Source organism: Heterodontus francisci, chromosome 36, assembly GCF_036365525.1.
Source record: "Heterodontus francisci isolate sHetFra1 chromosome 36, sHetFra1.hap1, whole genome shotgun sequence".
Lineage (NCBI taxonomy): Eukaryota > Metazoa > Chordata > Chondrichthyes > Heterodontiformes > Heterodontidae > Heterodontus > Heterodontus francisci.
In genome coordinates, this window is record NC_090406.1 from 8,987,462 (window position 1) to 9,007,795 (window position 20,334).

A 20,334-nucleotide genomic window follows, 5' to 3' on the forward strand; every position below is an offset into this window, starting at 1 on the left:
AGGGACCAGAGGACTAACAGCGAACCTTGGCAAGTTTCAACTCCTTTATTAGAGATGGGGAGAAGCCAGCAAAAAATTGGGTGAGGGCAAAAATTGAACTGAGATTCCACTGACTGACACGGAAGGTAGTTCTATTGCCATGTCAGCTTGGAGTGAAGTGGAGGGACAATAAGTTGGGTTATGCGTCTTGGGGAATAACTCGGTTGCACCAGTGCTGTCCAATATGTTGGCCACGTGTGCTTAATTGGGAATCCAGATGTAGCTGAAAGCTGAGTATTGGACACCATCATTGGTCATGTAATCTCAATACTGATATTTGCACAGCATACCCAAGTAAACTTTAATCATTTTGTGCATTTGTTAGTAAAATGGTAAGACTAAAAACCAAAGTGCGCGAGTGTCTTTTGATCATTGCGAGTGCTTTATCTCCTTGGTTACTGAGGGGCAGTAGGTGTGTTAAGTAAATATTCACCTGTATTGTGTGTATGTGTAAAGTGTGTTCTACTAAATTGAGTGCGTGAGGTTAAAACAGTGTCACTGTAGCAACACCTGTGGTTAGTCAGTAATTTCTATCAGACAACACTGGGTTACATGACACATGCAAGGGACACACAAGTGCCAGGCAATGGACCATCTCGAACAAGAGAGAATCTAACCATCTTCCCTTTGACATTCAACGGCATTACCATCACTGAATCCTGGGGATTACCATTGACCAGAAACTTAACAGGACCAGCCATATAAATACAGTGACTACAAGAACAGGTCAGAGGCTGGGAATTCTGCAGCGGGTATATCACCTCCTGACTGCCCAAAGCCTGTCCACCATCTACAAGGCACAAGTCAGGAGTGTGATGGAATACTCTCCACTTGCCTGGATGAGTGCAGCTCCAACAATACTCAGGAAGCTCGACACCAGCCAGGACAAAGCAGCCCGCTTGATTGGCACCCCATCCTAAAACATTCACTCCCTCCACCACCGATGCACAGTGGCAGCAGTGTGTACCATCTACAAGATGCACTGCAGCAACTCACCAAGCCTCCTTCGACAGCACCTTCCAAACCCGCGACCTCGACCAACTAGAAGGACAAGGGCAGCAAATGCATGGGAACACCACCACCTGCAAGTTCCCCTCCAAGTCACACACCATCCTGACTTGGACCTACATCGCCATTCCTTCATTGTTGCTGGGTCAAAAACCTGGAACTCCCTTCCGAACAGCACTGTTGGTGTACCTAGATATATTTCTTAATGCCAAAAGGTTCAAGGATATGGGGAGAAAGCGGGAATAGGGTACGGAATTAGACGATCAGCTATGATCTTTTTTGAATGGCGGAGCAGGCCCAAAGGGCCGAATGGCCTACTCCTGCTCCTATTTTCTATGTTTCTATGTTTTACATCAGATGGACTGTAGCTGTTCAAGAAGTCAGCTCACCACCACCTTCTCCAGGGCAATTAGGGATAGGCAATAAATGATGACCTTGCCAGCGATGTCCAGATCCCATGAAAAAATCATTTTAAAAAATTTTAAATGGAATTGTTTCCCATTACACATCCAAAAAAGTCAAGAACCTGTAAAACTGCTGAAAAATGAAAGGAAAAAGGACCCCCCACCGCCAATAGCTCAGTGAGTTCCTCCAGTGTGTAGCTGAGCTGTGCAGACCAGGAAGATCCAAGGGCTGATTCCCAAGCTCTTGCTATGACAGCAGGTTCCAGTGGTTGCGATAGTGGCAGAGCTACACTTGTCCTCAACACTGTTGATGGGGGTGAATCACACTGAGGACAGGACCAGGCTGGGATGTGATGCATACGGTGATTGAACAGTCTGCCAACCCTCATTGTGAGGGCTCACACGCAACTAATGGCTGCTCGGACGATGGACTGCTGACCATGGATGTATACATGGGAAAGATGTCAACATAAACTGGGAGGAAACAGCCCCCCCCCCCAAAAAAAGGCTGCCTATTTTAAACCACAAGATGCCCACTGGATAACTGAATTTCAACATGTTAAATGTTAAAACCACCAGTTGTATCTGTGGAGGGATTATGGAGACCAAAAGCAATCCACAATAAATATATGTTTGACAAGCTACCAAATTCAGACAGCTAGCTGCAACAGTAAGTTTGGATTGCCATAGAATAGATGCATTTAAGGGGAAGCTAGATAAACATATGGAGTAAGGAATAAAAGGTTATGCTGATTGGGCGAGATGAAGTAGAGTGGGAAGATGCTCATGTGCAGCATAAACACTAGCGTGGCTTGTTTCTGTGCTGCAAGTTCAATGGAATCTCCAGGAGATTCTTACCACAGTTATAAAAACCAACTCTTTCTCCACTCTCATTCCTCCCCCCACCAACACAGAATCGTTATAGTGCAGAAGGAGGCCATTCGGCCCATCATGTCTGCACCGGCTCTCCGAATGAGCAATTCGTCTTATGCCATTCCCCCACCTTCTCCCCGTAACCCTGCTCAGTCTTCCTTTTCAGATAACAGTCTAATTCCCTTCTGAATGTCTCGATTGAACCTGCCTCCACCCCACTCTCAGGCAGCGCATTCCAGATCCCAACCACTTGCTGCGTGAAGATGTTTTTCCTCGTGTCGCTTTTGCTTCTTTTGCCAATCACTTTAAATCCGTGCTCTCTCATTCTCGGTCCAACACACACCAACAAAATGCATCATCCCCGAACATCCCCCCCACCCTGAGTCTACACCGCAATCGTACTGGGGGAGGTTGAAGGAAAACGATGAAAGGAAGATGGGGAAGAGGCCCCCTGACTGGGATTACTCACCAGAAACCAATAGATATTCATCAGAGTGAGGGTAAGCAGCAGAGTGTTGAAGAAAAAGTAAAAAGGAATGTTGGGAACAGACTGGAGACTGGAATAACAGGTAGCATACAGCACCTTGAGGGGGAACCAGTAAAGTCGGAACCAGAACCTATGAAAAAAAAGAGGGAGACCATTGCAGAGAAGAAAATTCATGGTACTCATTATAATCTTGAGGCTCCCTCAACATCCTGAGCCATGATGCTCAACTCTAGAATAGCAAATACCAGAGAAAATGCATAATTTGCTCATGTCGTGATGAGTTTGCCTTTCACAACCTCAGGACATCCCAAAGTGCTTTACAGTCAAAGGGGTGCTTTATGAAGTGCAGTCACTGTTGCAATGAAGGAAATGCAGCAGCCCATTTGAGCACAGCAAGATCCCACAGTGATTAAAAATAACAACCAGATAATTAGTTTTAATGGCGTTGGTTGAGGGATAAATATTGGCCAGGACACCAAGGAAAACCGTCCTGCTCATCCTCCAATAGTGCCCTGGGATCTTTAACGTACACTGGAGAGGGCAGACAGGGCCTCAGTTTAACATCTCATCCAAAAGACAGATTACTAACTGTGAAGCATTTTGTGATGTGAAAGATACTACATCAATGCAAATCCTTTCTTCCTTACATAGCAATATTTACCGTTTCAAATATTTCTTTCTCTTTCTCCCATTGACCTTTGAGATGCCCATTAATGTGCTATTTCCAAGCACTTTTATTTACATATTGCCCTTAAATATAGTAGCTGGCCCAAGCTACAAAACAGAATAGAAACAGACGCTGAGCAATATGAGGGGATGACTGAAAGCACAGCTGAAGAGAGCTCCTAAGGAGGCTTTGTATGTGTTGAGAGATAACAAGGGGAAATGTTTGAGGGAATAGGATTGAGAAGGCAGGAAACACTGCCCTCAACAAGGGACAAGGGGGAAACTGAGGGAGATGCATAGGAGGCCAGGGTTGGAAGGCCAATGAGCATGACCTTAGTAAGGGCTGTAAGAGGTTGTAGAGGCCAGGTGGTGAACAAACCTCTGTTTCCTTCTCAAGGTCCACTTTCCACGTTGTGAGATATTTCTGTTCAGTGAGAAGGGCTGTCTAAAGGCAAGTTAGGTACTGAGGGCTGGTAGTGGAACTTACAGAATGGGCTCATCGATCAGATGGAGCAAGTGAAAAAAGGCAGATTTGCCCTCCCTATCTGTGTAATCTCCTCTAGCCCCTCAACCCTCCGAAATATCAGCGCTCCTCTAATTCTGGCCTCTTGAGCATCCCTGATTTTAAATCGCTCCAGCGTTGCTGGCTACACCTTCATTTGTCTAGGCCCCAAGCTCTGGAACACCCTCCCTACACCTCTCCGCCTTGCTTTCCTCCTTTAAGACACTCCCTAAAATCTATCCCTTTGACCAAGTTTTTGGTCTTCTGACCTAATATCTCCTGTGCCTCGGTGTCATATTTTGTTTTTAATGCTCCTGTGAAAAACCTGGGACGTTTTATTATATTAAAGGCACTATATAAAAATATAAGTTGTTGTTGTTGATTACACATTTGCTGGAACTTTTCTTAGATGACTTGCCTGGCATGCAAAAGGCACAAAATACTCCTGTGGTGATTTGATGTTAATTTTCACCTCAAAGTAACTGAAATGAATTTCGATTACCTAAAGGACAGGGGCACCCAAATTGTTAGAACTCAAGATAGCCAGATGGTGTCGGATAGAACCCTGGAGCTTAGCCTTTCTATATTTGTAAGCTTTAATTGGCAGAGATACACATTGCATATCATGCATCTCCAACGAACAACCCCTCTTTAAAATATATCTAAAAATAATGAGCACAGGTGAGTCCCACCTTTAAATGACCACCACCTAAATACAAATAATCCCCAATTGATATTCAATCGACCACTTACTAACTACTGACAAACTCCTTTTTGTGGGAGATTCCCACACTGGGACAACTTACATTAGCAACAAAGAGCAGGCCATTTCACTTGTTCCACTATTCAATTAGATCACAGCTACTCTGTACCACAACTCCATTTACCTGCCATTGTTCCACTTTCCTTGATACCCTCACCTAATGACAATCTGTCGAGCTCAGCATTGAAACTTTCAATTGGCAGAAACCTTTGCATGAAAAAAATGCCACCCGATTTCACTCCTAAATGACCTCATTTGAAGATCATGTCCTATTGTTCTGGACTTCTCCCCCGCCCCCACAATCAGCAGGAACAGTTTCTCCATCAAATCTTGATCATTTTAAACATCTCGATAACATCACTACTCAATCTTCTACACTGAAGGAAATACAAAAAGTTGATGCAACCTTGCCTCATAATTTAACCCTTTAAGCCCTGGTATCATCTGACGAAACTGTCTTGCACCCACTCCAAGGCCAATATATATCCTTCCTGAGGTATGGTGTCCAAAACTGAAGTCATTACTCTAGATGGGGCCTGATCAAGATACAACTGAAGCATCACTTCATCCCCTTTGTAATCCAGACCCCTTGAGATAAGAGCCAACATTTTGTTGGTCTTTCTGATTATTTCTTGTACCTGCACACTAGATCTGTGAACATGGACACTTAACTCCCTCTGCTCCTCCACAACACACAGTCCCTCACTAACTTGCATTTATATAGCACGTCTAACAGGGTGAACATCCCAAGATACTTCATAAAGGAGAAAAGAACACTGAGCAGCGGTGGGAGTGTTGGTCCAAAGCACTGCTGAAGAGACAGGGCAACTCATCATGGATAATGACCAATCGCAATCGGACTGTGCATCTGCTGGGCTGCATTAATAAGGCATTAAGTGAGCGCAGACACTTACCAGCTTATAGCAAAGGTGCAACATCCAAGATTGGAAACGACATCGTTTAGTCTGTGGCGCACACCAGCTCTGTTTTTGAAGTAAACATTGAGTTTGGTGAATTCCAGCAAAATATCATTTACGTCATGCAGGAAAAGAACCAAGATTCCGACATTGTGATACCTGCAAAGGAATAAAAAAAAACTGTTCAGCTGCTGTGGTACTTTGCCAATTTAGTCATTAGCAATGGTAAAACATTCTGGACTACAAGCAGCGTCAATCCCAATCCTGTCCTCACCTTTTCCAACAGAAGTCACCAGGTAATCACAGACTGCAGCAGTTCAAGAAGGTGGGGCACCCTCACCACCTCAAGGGCCATTAATGCTGTTCTTGCCAGTGATGCTCACATCCCATAAATGAGTAGAAACCCTGTCTAATCACGTTTCACTGAGGTTAACAGCGCTCCTAACTGTTATCCTGAAACCATCCTGTTCTCTAAGGTTCAGTTCCAAACAGAGCAGTATATTTATTAACAGAGCTGTAGAGATGCCCTACCCCCAATTCTATTAAGATTGCACAATCGTAAATGCTGATGTTATAACAATGGGTGTTTGATTTGTAAAAAGGATAAAGAAGGAAACAAATCGCAGGTTGAAAAGGGAATCTGAAAAGATGGGGAAACACCTGAAGATTATTGCAAATCGAACACTTCAAAACCCACCATTCTTTTCAGTCCCTCTTCCACATCCCGAGGTTGTGAAAGACGTTTTATAAATGAGAATCTTTTTTTCCCCCTCACTGGTTTGAACCTCCTGATGTCACTAGGATCCCGTAAGAGAGATGTGGAAGAAATTGCACATGGTGTGTGAAAGGAACAGACTTGATGGGTAAATGGGCCATTCCTCATCCTTGTCTAGGCTGAAGTCAGTTGGGATTTCCCTGTTCTCTTTAGCTTGGTACCTATCGAACCACAAGATGCCAAGTCCTGTTCTCTCTGGAATTGAAAAGAATGAGAGGCGATCTCATTGAAACATAAAAGATTCTGAGGGGGCCTGACTAGGTAGATGCTAAGAGGTTGTTTCCTCTGGCTGGAGAGTCTAAAATTGGGGGGCATATTCTCAGGAGAAGGGATTGATCATTTAAGATTAAGATGAGGGTTATAAATCTTCATAATTCTTTACTCAAGAGGGCTGTGAGATGCTCAGCCAGAGAATATTCAGGACTGAGACTGATAGATTTTTGGACTCAAGGGGATCAAGGGTTATGGGGATTGGGTGGGAATATGGAGTTGAGATCAAATCAACCAAGGCCTTACTGATTGGCAGATTAGGCTCTGGGGCAGTTCGGGCCATTCCTGCTCCTTACCTTTACCCATATCACCATTGGAAGAGGCCTAAGTCTCTTTTCTCATCCTGGATTAGGTGTGGTGACGACTCTTAAATATTTTGTACTTGTAAACAGAGGGAAGGTTTTTAGGGGGTGCGGGACAACACCCACTTTACAGATAAACATGTTGTCTTCTGCAAACACTCCAATATACGAACATACAAATTAGGAGCAGGAGTAGGCCACTCAGCCCCTCGAGCCTGCTCCGCCATTCAATAAGTTCATGGCTGAACTGATTTCTCCACATTACCACCTACCCCCGATAACCTGCCACCCCCTTGTTTATCAAGAATCTATATATCGCTGCCTTAAACATATTCAAAGACTCTGCTTCCACTGCCTTTTGAGGAAGAGAATTCCAAAGACTTACAACCCTCTGAGAGAAAAAATTTCTCCTCATCACTGTCTTAAATGAGTGACCCCTTATTTTTAAACAGTGACACCTGGTTCTAGATTCTCCCACAAGGGGAAACATCCTTTCCACCTCCACCTTGTCAAGACCGCTCAGGATCTTATATGTTTCAATCAAGTCGCCTCTTACTCTGCTAAATTCCAGCGAATACAAGCCTAGCCTGTTCAATCTTTCCTCATAAGATAGCCCACCCATTCCAGGTATCAGTTTAGTAAACCTTCTCTGAACTGCTTCCAACGCATTTACATCCTTCCCAAAATAAGGAGACCAATACCATACTCCAGATGTGGTCTCACCAATGCCCTGTACAGCTGAAGCATAGAGAGATACAGCACTGAAACAGGCCATTCAGCCCACCGAGTCTATGCTGACCATCAACCACCCATTTATACTAATCCTACATTTATCCCATATTCCCTACCACATCCCCACTATTCTCCTACCTACACTGGGGGCAATTTACCTATAAACCTGCATGTCTTTGGCTGTGGGAGGAAACCAGAGCACCCAGCAGAAACTCACACAGTCACAGCGAGAACTTGCAAACTCTACACAGGCAGCACCCAGAACCGAACCCGGGTCGCTGAAGCTGTGAGGCTGCGGTGCTAACCACTGTGCCGCCCTACTTTTGTATTCAATTCCCCTCGTGATAAATGATAGCATTCGATTAGCTTTCCTAATTACTTGCAGTACCTGCATGCCAACCTTTTGCGATTCATGCACTAGGACACCCAGATCCCTCTGCATCACAGAGCTCCACAATCTCTCACCATTTAGATAATATGCTTCTTTGTCATTCTTCCTGCCAAAATGGACAATTTTGCATTTTCCCACATTATACTCCATCTGCCAAATTTTTGCCCACTCACTTAACCTGTCTATATCCCTTTGGAGCCTCCTTATGTCCTCTTCACAACCTTCTTTCCTACCTATTTTTGTGTCATCAGCAAATTTAGCAATCATACCTTCCGTCCCTTCATCCAAGTCATTTACATAAAATGTAAAAAGTCGAGGCACCAGCACAGATTCCTGTGGCACACCACTCATTACATCCTGCCAACTAGAAAATGACCCATTTATGCCTACTCGCTGTTTCCTGTTAGCTAGCCAATCTTTTCTCCATGCCAATATGTTACCCCCTACACCATGAGCTTTTATCTTTTGCAATTTTTTGCCACTGCACCTCTATTGACCTATCCCTTAACCTAATTTGCCAGTTCACTTTAGCTAGCTCTGCTTTCATGCCCTCATAATTGCCCTTATTTAAGTTTAAAATACAGGTCTTGGACCCACTCTTCTCACCCTCAAACTGAATGTAAAATTCAATCATATTATGATTGCTGTCTAGAGGTGCCTTAACTATGAGGTCATTAATTATCTATCTCGTTTCACAATACCAGGTCTAGTATAGCCTGCTCTCTGGTTGGCTCCAGAACGTACTGTTCCAAGAAATTATCCTGAAAACATTCTATGTACTCCTCATCTAGGCTACCTCTGCCCATCTGATTTTTCCAGTCTATATGTAGGTTAAAATCCCCCATAATTATTGCTGTACCTTTCTGACAAGCTGCCATTATTTCTTCCTTTATACCCTGTCCTACAGTGTGGTTAATGTTAGGTGGCCTGTACACCACTCCCACAAGTGACTTCTTGTCTTTATGATTTCTCATCTCTACCCAAACTGCTTCTACATCCTGATTTTCTGAACTTGGGTCATCCCTCTCTAATGCGCTAATACCATCATTAATTAACAGAGCTACCCCTCCATCTTTTCCTAGCTTCCTATTCTTCCTAAATGCCAAATACTCTTCAATATTCAGATCCCAATCTACGTCATCCTGCAACCATGTCTCTGTAATGGCTATCAGTTTGTACTTATTTATTTTTATTGGCACTCTCAGTTCATTTGATTTGTTTTGAATGCTACGTGCATTCAGCTACAGAGCCTTCAGTTTTGTCCTTTTATTATTTTTGTAACCTCTAGCCTTATCTGTTGATTTACTCTTAGATTTGTACACTCTGTCCCTTCCTGTCACAGTCTGTTTACCATTTTCCATATTAGTACCTTTCTCTCTTGTCTTGTCTCTACTCCTTGATTTACCATCTCTTCCCAAATTTGATCCCTTGCCCCCACTATTCAGTTTAAAACTCTCTCTATTTCCCTAGTTATGCAGGTTGCTAGAACACCGGCCCCAGCACGATTCAGGTGTAGACCGTCCCAATGGTACAGCCACCACTTTCCCCAGTACGGATGCCAGTGCCCCACAACCCGGAACCCACTTCTACCACACCAGTCTTGGAGCCACGCATTAATTTCTCTAATCTTATTTGCCCTATGCTAATTTTCACATGGCTCAGGTAATAATCCAGAGATTATTACCTTTGAGGTTCTGCTTCTTAATTTGGCACCTAGTTCCTCACATTGACTATGCAGAACCTCTTTCCTTGTCCTGCCTATGTCGTTGGTACCTACATGGACCACAACGACTGGATCCTCCCCCTCCCACTGTAGGTTCCTGTCCAGCCCTGAGCAGATGTCCTGAACCCTGGCACTGGGCAGGCAACACAGCCGTCTGGACTCTCGCTCTTTGATGCAGAGAATAGTGTCAATCCCCTTAACTATACTGTCCCCTACTACCACGACATTCCATTTTTCTCCCTCCACTTGAATGGCTTCCTGTACCATGGTGCCATGGTCAGGTTGCTCATCCACTCTGCAGCCCCCACTCTCATCCAAACAAGTTGAAAGAACCTCAAACCTGTTGGACAATCACAAAGGCTGAGGCTCCTGCACTCCTGTCCTCTGGGTCCCCTTACCTGCCTCAGTTGCAGCCACACTCTCCTGTCCCTAATCACTGACCAAATCAGAAGATCCTATCCTAAGGGGTGTGACCGCCTCCTGGTACAAAGTGTCCAGGTAACTTTCCCCCTCCCTGATGTGTCGCAGTGTCTGCAGCTCGGACTCCAGTTCAATGACTCTGAGCCGAAGCTCTTCGAGCCGCAAACACTTACTGCAGACGTGTTTGCCCTGGATCACATTGGGATCCAGGAGCTCCCACATGCTGCAGCTGTGACACATCACCTGTCCTGCCATCCTTAATGTGTTTTAATTAACTACTTAATTATTTTATTCAATTACTAATTTTATTTTTATTTTTTATATATTTTATTAAGCTTACCACTAGTTCCTTTACTATTTTAAACATTAGGATGAGAATGGACCTTAATCATTCACCAGAAACTCACCAAACAGGGTAGCTTCTTCCCAAGCCAATCACCTACCTGCTTGCCTGTGATGTCACACTGGATTTTCTTTGAAGGGCTCATTCCACTGAACTGGATCGGATATTGGATAGGCTGGAGGCTAGCCTCTTCCTGCTCTCTTCAATGAAACCTCTCCTCACTCTCTTCAATGAAGCCTCTCCTCACTCTCTTCAATGAAGCCTCTCCCTGCTCTCCTCAATGAAGCCTCTCCCCGCTCTCTTCAATGAAGCCTCTCCCCGCTCTCTTCAATGAAGCCTCTCCCCGCTCTCTTCAATGAAGCCTCTCCCCGCTCTCTTCAATGAAGCCTCTCCTCACTCTCTTCAATGAAGCCTCTCCCCGCTCTCATCAATGAAGTCTCTCCCCGCTCTCCTCAATGAAGTCTCTCCCTGCTCTCCTCAATGAAGCCTCTCCTCACTCTCTTCAATGAAGCCTCTCCTCGCTCTCTTCAATGAAGCCTCTCCCCGCTCTCTTCAATGAAGCCTCCCCTCGGTCTCTTCAATGAAGCCTCTCCCTGCTCTCTTCAATGAAGCCTCTCCCTGCTCTCTTCAATGAAGCCTCTCCCCGCTCTCTTCAATGAAGCCTCTCCCCGCTCTCTTCAATGAAGCCTCTCCCCGCTCTCTTCAATGAAGCCTCTCTCCGCTCTCTCCAATGAAGCCTCTCCCTGCTCTCTCCAATGAAGCTTCTCCCAGCTCTCCCCGCTCTCTCCAATGAAGCCTCTCCCTGCTCTCCCCGCTCTCTCCGATGAAGCCTCTCCCTGCTCTCCCCACTCTCTCCAATGAAGCCTCTCCCTGCTCTCTCCGCTCTCTCCAATGAAGCCTCTCCCTGCTCTCCCTGCTCTCTCCAATGAAGCCTCTCCCTGCTCTCCCCGCTCTCTCCAATGAAGCCTCTCCCTACTCTCCCCGCTCTCTCCAATGAAGCCTCTCCCCGCTCTCCCCAATGAAGCCTCCCCCTGCTCTCTTCAATGAAGCCTCTCCGCGCTCTCCCACTCTCTCCAGTGAAGCCTCTCCCTGCTCTCCCCACTCTCTCCAGTGAAGCCTTTCCCTGCTCTCTCCAGTGAAGCCTCTCCCTGCTCTCTCCAGTGAAGCCTCTCCCTGCTCTCTCCAGTGAAGCCTCTCCCCGCTCTCTCCAATGAAGCCTCTGCCTGCTCTCTCCGCTCTCTCCAATGAAGCCTCTCCCCGCTCTCTCCAATGAAGCCTCTCCCTGCTCTCCCCACTCTCTCCAATGAAGCCTCTCCCTGCTCTCTCCGCTCTCTCCAATGAAGCCTCTCCCTGCTCTCCCTGCTCTCTCCAGTGAAGCCTCTCCCTGCTCTCCCCGCTCTCTCCAATGAAGCCTCTCCCTACTCTCCCCGCTCTCTCCAATGAAGCCTCTCCGCGCTCTCCCACTCTCTCCAGTGAAGCCTCTCCCTGCTCTCCCCACTCTCTCCAGTGAAGCCTTTCCCTGCTCTCTCCAGTGAAGCCTCTCCCTGTTCTCTCCAGTGAAGCCTCTCCCTGCTCTCTCCAGTGAAGCCTCTCCCTGCTCTCCTGCTCTCTCCAATGAAGCATCTCCCTGCTCTCCCTACTCTCTCCAATGAAGCCTCTCCCTGCTCTCTCTGCTCTCCCTGCTCTCTCCAATGAAGCCTCTCCCTGCTCTCTCTGCTCTCCCTGCTCTCTCCAATGAAGCCTCTCCCTGCTCTCTCCAATCAAGCCTCTCCCTGCTCTCTCCAATCAAGCCTCTCCCTGCTCTCTCCGCTCTCTCCAATGAAGCCTCTCCCTGCTCTCTCCAATGAAGCCTCTCCCTGCTCTCTCCGCTCTCTCCAATGAAGCCTCTCCCTGCTCTCCCCGCTCTCTCCAATGAAGCCTCTCCCTGCTCTCCCCGCTCTCTCCAATGAAGCCTCTCCCTGCTCTCTCCAATGAAGCCTCTCCCTGCTCTCTCCAATGAAGCCTTTCCCTGCTCTCTCCAATGAAGCCTCTCCCAGCTCTCTCCAATGAAGCCTCTCCCAGCTCTCTCCAATGAAGCCTCTCCCAGCTCTCCCTGCTCTCTCCCCATCTCCAATGAAGCCTTCCCCGCTCTCTCCAATGAAGCCTCTCCCAGCTCTCCCTGCTCTCTCCAATGAAGCCTCTCCCTGCTCTCCCCGCTCTCTCCAATGAAGCCTCTCCCTGCTCTCTCCGCTCTCTCCAATGAAGCCTCTCCCTGCTCTCCCTGCTCTCTCCAATGAAGCCTCTGCCTGCTCTCTCCGCTCTCTGCAATGAAGCCTCTCCCTGCTCTCTCCGCTCTCTCCAATGAAGCCTCTGCCTGCTCTCTCCGCTCTCTCCAATGAAGCCTCTGCCTGCTCTCCCTGCTCTCTCCAATGAAGCCTCTCCCTGCTCTCTCCGCTCTCTCCAATGAAGCCTCTCCCTGCTCTCCCTGCTCTCTCCAATGAAGCCTCTCCCTGCTCTCCCCGCTCTCTCCAATGAAGCCTCTCCCATTCTTGATGGTGGTTCAAGAGTCCTGTAATTATTTGAGTCCCTCTTTTAACAGTCGCTAGGAGGTGCCAACACTCCAGGATTGCCCTAGACTCTCCAAGAATTGAAGATTAACCTCCAGGACACTGTTGCAAGCAAACTCTGGGAGAAAAATCAGGCGAGAATTGAAGAAAAAGTATGTTTTTTCCATTTTCTTTAAACACTTCAGTTTATCAGTTATTAAAATGTTGGAGATGGAAGGAAAAAGGGCATTTGACCATAGGCTGGTCATGTGATTACATCCAACTAGAGTTCACAACCATAATGCGCGCACACACACGCACACACACACACACACACACAGTCACACACACAGTCACACACACAGTCACACACACAGTCACACACACAGTCACTCACTCACCTGAAGGCATAGGAGAAGGCGATAAGAGCCAATGTTATCACATGATGGACCAACATCACGACAGAGTCCTTCCTCCAGGCATCCATGTAGACAGTGGCATAGATCGCGTGTCCATAGAAACTGCACTGAGCCAGGTAAGCGATTGCTATGTCTTCAGGGACGTCCATTGTTGCTCTCCACTCTGAAAGACGAGCGTGATAGTTAACTCCTTTGACATGTACAGAGTACTTTCCGAAGAAGCACAATCATTTTCTCTCATTTCCAACTGATCTGTCACACCAGAGAGTGGGTTTATGTAATAATCATGACACAAGGTTCACTGGGATGATACCATGGCTCAGGGCACATAAGGGCATATTTTCCAACTGCCAAAGTTCAGGTACGTTTAAGGCATTGAACTTTTTTTGAAAGAGCTGTACCACACCCTAGCTTTTTCCCCAAAACCCTGTAAATTAGTCATCTTCAGGTACATATCCAATTGCCTTTTGAAAGTTCTTATGGCATCTATTTCTACCACTGAATCTCTGGTATCATCCTTGTCCTGTATTCCTCTATGAGGGTTAGTGTCTGTCTAAACTCTGAGTATGAATGCATGAAATATTTGTATTTGAATTTCACTGATTGTAAAATATACCCTTCGTTACAGTGCAAGACAGGACCACACCAAGAGGAGGTGCTCACTGCTGTTTAACAGCTTGTTCCCCAATTTCATATAACGTCATGTGACATTCTGAAACAAAAACAGAAAATGCTGGAAACACAGAGTAGGTCAGACAACATCAGTGGACAAAAATGGGCGATGAGTTAAGGTTTCTGATGTAACCCTTTAACAGGACTGGAAAAGTGAGAAATGAAGAATTTAAATAGGATCAGAACCAAAGTGAGGGGAGGGGAGGCGGAAAGAGAAGAAAAAGCACAGCCACAAACATGCCCACGTCTGCACATTCTCACATACACCCACATGTACAGTACATGACCTGTGCGTGTGTGTGCACAACCCACATGCACACAGGTCGCTGGCACAGATTGATTCTTACTATAGATGAGAAGATACAATAAGAAACTGTTGTACAATTCAGGATGGGGTCAGTATTGGTGAGGGAAGGTGGATGGTCTTTGAAAGAACTCTCCTTTGAACACTGTGCTTTGGGGGAAATCTGTGCTCCTGGTGTTGATCTTTTGGACCACTGAACCATGTTATGTTTTGCCAGTTCTCCTCTTCCTATTTACAATTTGACTTACACCCCTTCCCTCTCTCTCATGATTTGCATTTCTTTTGTTGTGCTTCATCTCGATGTCTCATCATCTCCTGTTTTTCCTTTTAGTACAATTTAGATCATTTCACTCACATTTAATCTCATGTTTAACTTTTCTCCCCCTTCCTTTTCCTCTGTACCACAGTGACAGCTTACACCTTCAAGAAAGGATCAGTGGAGAAAATAGACCAAAAAAAAAGATTTAATTGAGGAATTCAATAGGGCGGCACAGTGGCGCAGTGGTTAGCACCGCAGCCTCACAGCTCCAGCGACCTGGGTTCAATTCTGGGTACAGCCTGTGTGGAGTTTGCAAGTTCTCCCTGTGTCTGCGTGGGTTTCCTCCACGTGCTCCGGTTTCCTCCCACAGCCAAAAGACTTGCAGGTTGATAGGTAAATTGGCCATTATAAATTGCCCCCAGTATAGGTAGGTGGTAGGGAAATATAGGGACAGGTGGGGATGTGGTAGGAATATGGGATTAGTGTAGGATTAGTATAAATGGGTGGTTAATGGTCGGCACAGACTCGGTGGGCCGAAGGGCCTGTTTCAATGCTGTATCTCTAAATTTAAATTAAATTCGGGCCAATTCTTTTGCGATGGGTTCGTCTTTTTCTGTGGAACCTGTAGGTTAGTTCAAGTGTTCCACACTCCCTGTTGCATTTCTATAGCACCTTTCATGACCTCACGATGTCCCAAAGCATTTTGTAGCCAACGGAGTACTACTAAAATGTAGTCACTGCTGTAATGTAGGAAACGTGGCTGCCAATTTGTGCACAGCAAGGCCCCACAAACAGCAATGTGTGATAATCGGTTTTCGTGATGTTGGTTGAGGGATAAATATTGGCCAGGACAGCAGGGATAACTCCCCTGCTTTTCTTCAAAGGATTGATATGGGATCATTCATATCTACCTGCAGGGACAGAAAGTGCCTCAGTTTAACATTTCATCCAATAAATGGCACCTTTGACAGTGCAGCACTCCCTCAGCAGTGCACTGGAGTGTCAACCCCGGTGCTCAAAAGCCTCTCGAGTGGGGCTTGAACCCATGACTTTCTAACTTAGAGGAGCAAGTGCTACCCAGCGAACTACAGCTGACAGAGAGATATGCTTGTGATAAAACCTTACGGCTTACACAAAGAGAAGGAAAAGTGGAAATCCAGAGAACTGGGGAGGGCTGTAAAAAAAAAAAAGGATATGAAGAAAGTGATGAGGTGCAAAACGAGAATATGGAAAAAAATTGCAAGGGCTATCAAAGCTAACAGCAAAGGTTTTCACAAATATATTAGAGAAAGAGAGAGTGGTGGAGGTGGGTGGAGGGTGACGAGAAAATAAAGACTTGACCATAAGAACAATGCACCTACAACAAGGTTTCACGGGATTGATTCCTGGGATGAGAGGGCTGTCTTATGAGGAGAGATTTAGTAGAATGGGTCTATCTCATTGAAACATAAGAAATTCCTAAGTGGGCTTTACAGGGTAGATGCTGAGAGGCTGTTTCCCCCTGGCTGGAGAGTCCAGACCTGGGGGTCACAGTCTCAGGACAGGAGGTCGGCCATTTAGGACTGAGATTAGGAGAAATTTCTTCCCTCAGAGGTTTGTGAATGCTCAGTCATTGTGTACATTCAAGATGGAGATCGATAGAATTTTGGACATTGAGGGATAGGGGAATAAAGCGGGAAAGTAGAGTTGAGGTAGATCAGCCATGATCTTATTGAATGGAGCAGCAAGTTCGAGGGGCCATATGGACCACTCCTGTTCCTATGTCTTATGTTCCATAAGATTTTGCTGATATCTGCTGCTGCACGTGCCGAATTCAGTTAAACTACGACTGGTGGAATTGGCAGAGAGAGAAACTGCTCAACTTGGCTCCACCACAGATCCTTCCAGCAGAGAATCCTTCCTTGCCATAACAGTCATTCATATTTGGCGAGTCTAATGATGCAGCATTGCCGCAGTATCTGAAATACAGTACAAATCTATTGCTCAGGTTTCAGGGCTTGAAAGGCTCACTTGATTAAATTATTTTTAGATGCAATCATTTGATATTTAAGCCACAAATTGCAATTTATATTGATTTGTTTTCATATTACATATTCTACTTAATGCTTTGAAAGCATACACTCATGACATTATCAGAACTTTTCCTGTGTATTTATTTTTAATATTTCAAGAGATATAAAGTTATTTTGATAAAGACTAGATAGGGAGAAACTGTTTCCACTGGCAGGAGGGTCAGTAATCAGAGGACATAGATGTAAGATAATTGATAAAAGAATCAGAGGGGAGAATTTTTTTTAAGTGTAGCAAGTTGTTATGATCTGGAATGCCTGTTCCTGCTCCACTGAACTTATTTTTTCCTATCTTGACTCTATCTTTTCTCCCCTGGTCCAGCCTCTTCCCACCTACATTCGTGACTCTTCTGACGCCCTATGTCATTTTGACAATTTCCAGTTTCCTGGCCCTAACCGTCTCCTCTTCACAATGGACGTCCAATCTCTCTACACCTCCATCCCCCACCAGGATGGTTTGAGGGCTCTCCACTTCTTCCTTGAACAGAAGCCCAACCAGTCCCCATCCTCCGCCTGGCTGAACTTGTTCTCACATTGAACAACTTCTCCTTCAACTCCACACACTTCCTTCAAGTAAAAGGTGTTGTTACGGGTACCCGCATGGGTCCTAGTTATGCCTGTCTTTTTGTGGGATATGTCAAACATTCCTTGTTCCAGTCCTACTCAGGCCCCATTCCTCGCCTCTTTTTCCGGTACATTGATGACTGCATCGGTACCATTTTCTTCTCTCACCCCAAACTGGAAAACTTTATCAACTTTGCTTCCAATTTCCACCCTTCTCTCACTTTACATGGTCCATCTCCGACACTTCCCTTCCCTTCCTCGACTTCTCTGTTTCCATCTCTGGGGATAGGCTGTCTACTAATATTCATTATAAGCCCATCGACTCCCAGGGGTACCTTGACTACACTTCCTTACACCCTGTTTCCTGTAAGGACTCCATTCCATCTCTGTTTCTCCGTCTCCAACGCATTTGCTCTGATGATGCAACCTTCCTCAACATCGCTTCTGATATTAGATTAGATTAGATTAGAGATACAGCACTGAAACAGGCCCTTCGGCCCACCGAGTCTGTGCCGAACATCAACCACCCATTTATACTAACCCTACGCTAATCCCATATTCCTACCAAACATCCCCACCTGTCCCAATATTTCCCTACCACCTACCTACACTAGTGACAATTTATAATGGCCAATTTACCTATCAACCTGCAAGTCTTTTGGCTTGTGGGAGGAAACCGGAGCACCCGGAGAAAACCCACGCAGACACAGGGAGAACTTGCAAACTCCACACAGGCAGTACCTGGAATCGAACCCGGGTCCCTGGAGCTGTGAGGCTGCGGTGCTAACCACTGCGCCACTGTGCCGCCCAGTGTCTTCCTTTTTCCACAACCGAGGATTCCCCCCAGTGTAGTTGACTGGGCCCTCAACCGTGTCCCACCCATTTCCTGCACTTCTGCCCTCACCCCTTCCCCTCCCTCCCAGAACCGCGACAGGGTTCCCCTTGTCCTCACTTTCCACCCCACCAGCCTCCACATCCAAAGGATCATCCTCTGCCATTTCTGCCACCTCCAGCGTGATGCCACCAACAAACACATCTTCTCTTCCCCTCCCAGTCAGCATTCCGAAGGGATCGTTCCCTCCGCGAGTGGTCCACTCTCTCACCCCCGACAACTTGTCCCATTCCCATGCAACCGCAGGAGGTGTAATACCTGCCCTTTTACCTCCTCTCTCCTCACCATCCAAAGCCCCAAACACTCCTTCCAGGTGAAGCAGTGTTTTACTTGTATTTCCTTCAATTTAGTATACTGTATTCACTGCTCACAATGCGGGTTCCTCTACATCTACAAACGTAGATTGGGTGATCACTTTGCGGAACACCTCTGCTCACTCCCCAAGCATGACCGCGAGCTTCCAGTTTCTTGCCATTTCAACACCTCACCCTGCTCTCATGTCCACATTTCTGTCCTTGGCCTGTTGCAGTGTTCCTGTGAACATCAACGCAAGCTCGAGGAACAGCACCTGATCTTTCGATTAGGCACTCTACAGCCTTGTGGACTGAACATTGAGTTCAATAACTTCAGAGCATGACTGGCCTTTTTAAAAATATTTTTCTTTTTTTTTAACCATGTGCCTGTTTTTCATGTGGACAGAGCTGCTCATTATTCTGCCATTAACACTCTCTCTGGACGAATGCTTTGTCTTTCACCACAAGCATTAACACACTCTTTGCCTTTGTCCCAGGACAATTTTGTTATTTAATCTCTCCTGCCATCTGCCCTATCACGCATCTTCCCTTTTGTTCTCTTCCCCACCAAACCCACCCTCCCCACAACCCCGCTTCACTTGCTTAAAACCTAATACTTTTCTAACTTTTGCCAGTTGCGATGAAAGGTCACAGACCTGAAACATTAACTCTGCTTCTCTCTCCATAGATGCTGCCTGACCTGCTGAGTATTTCCAGCACCTTCTGTTTTTATTTCAGATTTCCAGCATCTGCAGTATTTTGCTTTTATGATCTAGAATACACGGCTTGAAAGGATGGCAGACGCAAATTAAATAATAACTTTCAAAAGAGAATTGGATAAATGCTTGAAAAGGAAAAAATTGCAGGGCTTTAGGGAAAGCGGAGAGTGGGACTAATTGGATAGCTCTTTTCAAAGCGCTGGCACAGGCATGCTGGGCCGAATGGCCTCCTACTTTGCTCTATATTGTCAGAACATCTTCCCCCCCATTGGTTCATCTGGCTACAGCTCAGCCTCAAAGCAGGGACCTTGAAAGTTTGAGCCCCTGTCTCTGCTGAGTTAGCTCAAATTCGCCTCAGCACAACTAGTCTGGGCACAGGAGGGAAAATCTTCCCAGATTCTTGCACCCAGTCGCTATGCAGTGATCTCTCCTGAAAAATGTATGTGTGAGAGAATCCCTCTCTAACGCTGCCCTCACCCCTCTCCAGAGATCAGGAACTCACTGTAGGGTGACTTGGAGGCTCGAACCCCACATTTTACCCCTGGCGATGCAAAACACTGAGGCACTGTGTCCCCAGGCAAACACACATTTTAAAAGATAGAAGACTTCAGGGTTGGGACACTGCACCGAGATTAGGCTGTAGCTCGGATTATAGGAAATCGACACTGCTGGACTCCTCGCACTGCAGATCCTTCAGCCATTACAAAGTTAAAGTGTCACCTTCATCTTGAAACGAAACTTGGCAATCGTTGGTCAAGCATACACAACACAGTGATCTTCTTCAATAGGAAATCCGTCGCTGCATTGTGAATGAAAGACTTACGTTTATATAGTGCCTTCGATGATCTCAGGCTGCCCCAAAGCGCTTCACAGCCAATTAGGTACTTTTGAAGTGTAGTCACTGTTGTAATGTAGGAAATGCAGCAGCCAATTTGTGCACAGCAAGCTCCCACAATATGATAATGACCAGATTATTTGTAAAGAGACAGTATACATTCAATGA

At 46.0% G+C, this 20,334-nt stretch overlaps 1 protein-coding gene across 2 annotated transcripts in view; it reads right to left on the bottom strand.

Annotated features, from left to right (window-relative positions):
- Positions 1–20,334, bottom strand: part of cers1 (ceramide synthase 1) — a 46,400-nt gene that overhangs the window by 8,553 nt on the left and 17,513 nt on the right. For both annotated transcript variants that reach the window (XM_068016113.1, XM_068016112.1), the window contains 3 exons: positions 13,542–13,722; positions 5,657–5,818; positions 2,794–2,941 (listed from right to left, as the gene is read on the bottom strand). In XM_068016113.1, the coding sequence (XP_067872214.1) occupies positions 2,794–2,941; positions 5,657–5,818; positions 13,542–13,722 (491 nt within the window). The remainder of the gene's footprint in view (positions 1–2,793; positions 2,942–5,656; positions 5,819–13,541; positions 13,723–20,334) is intronic.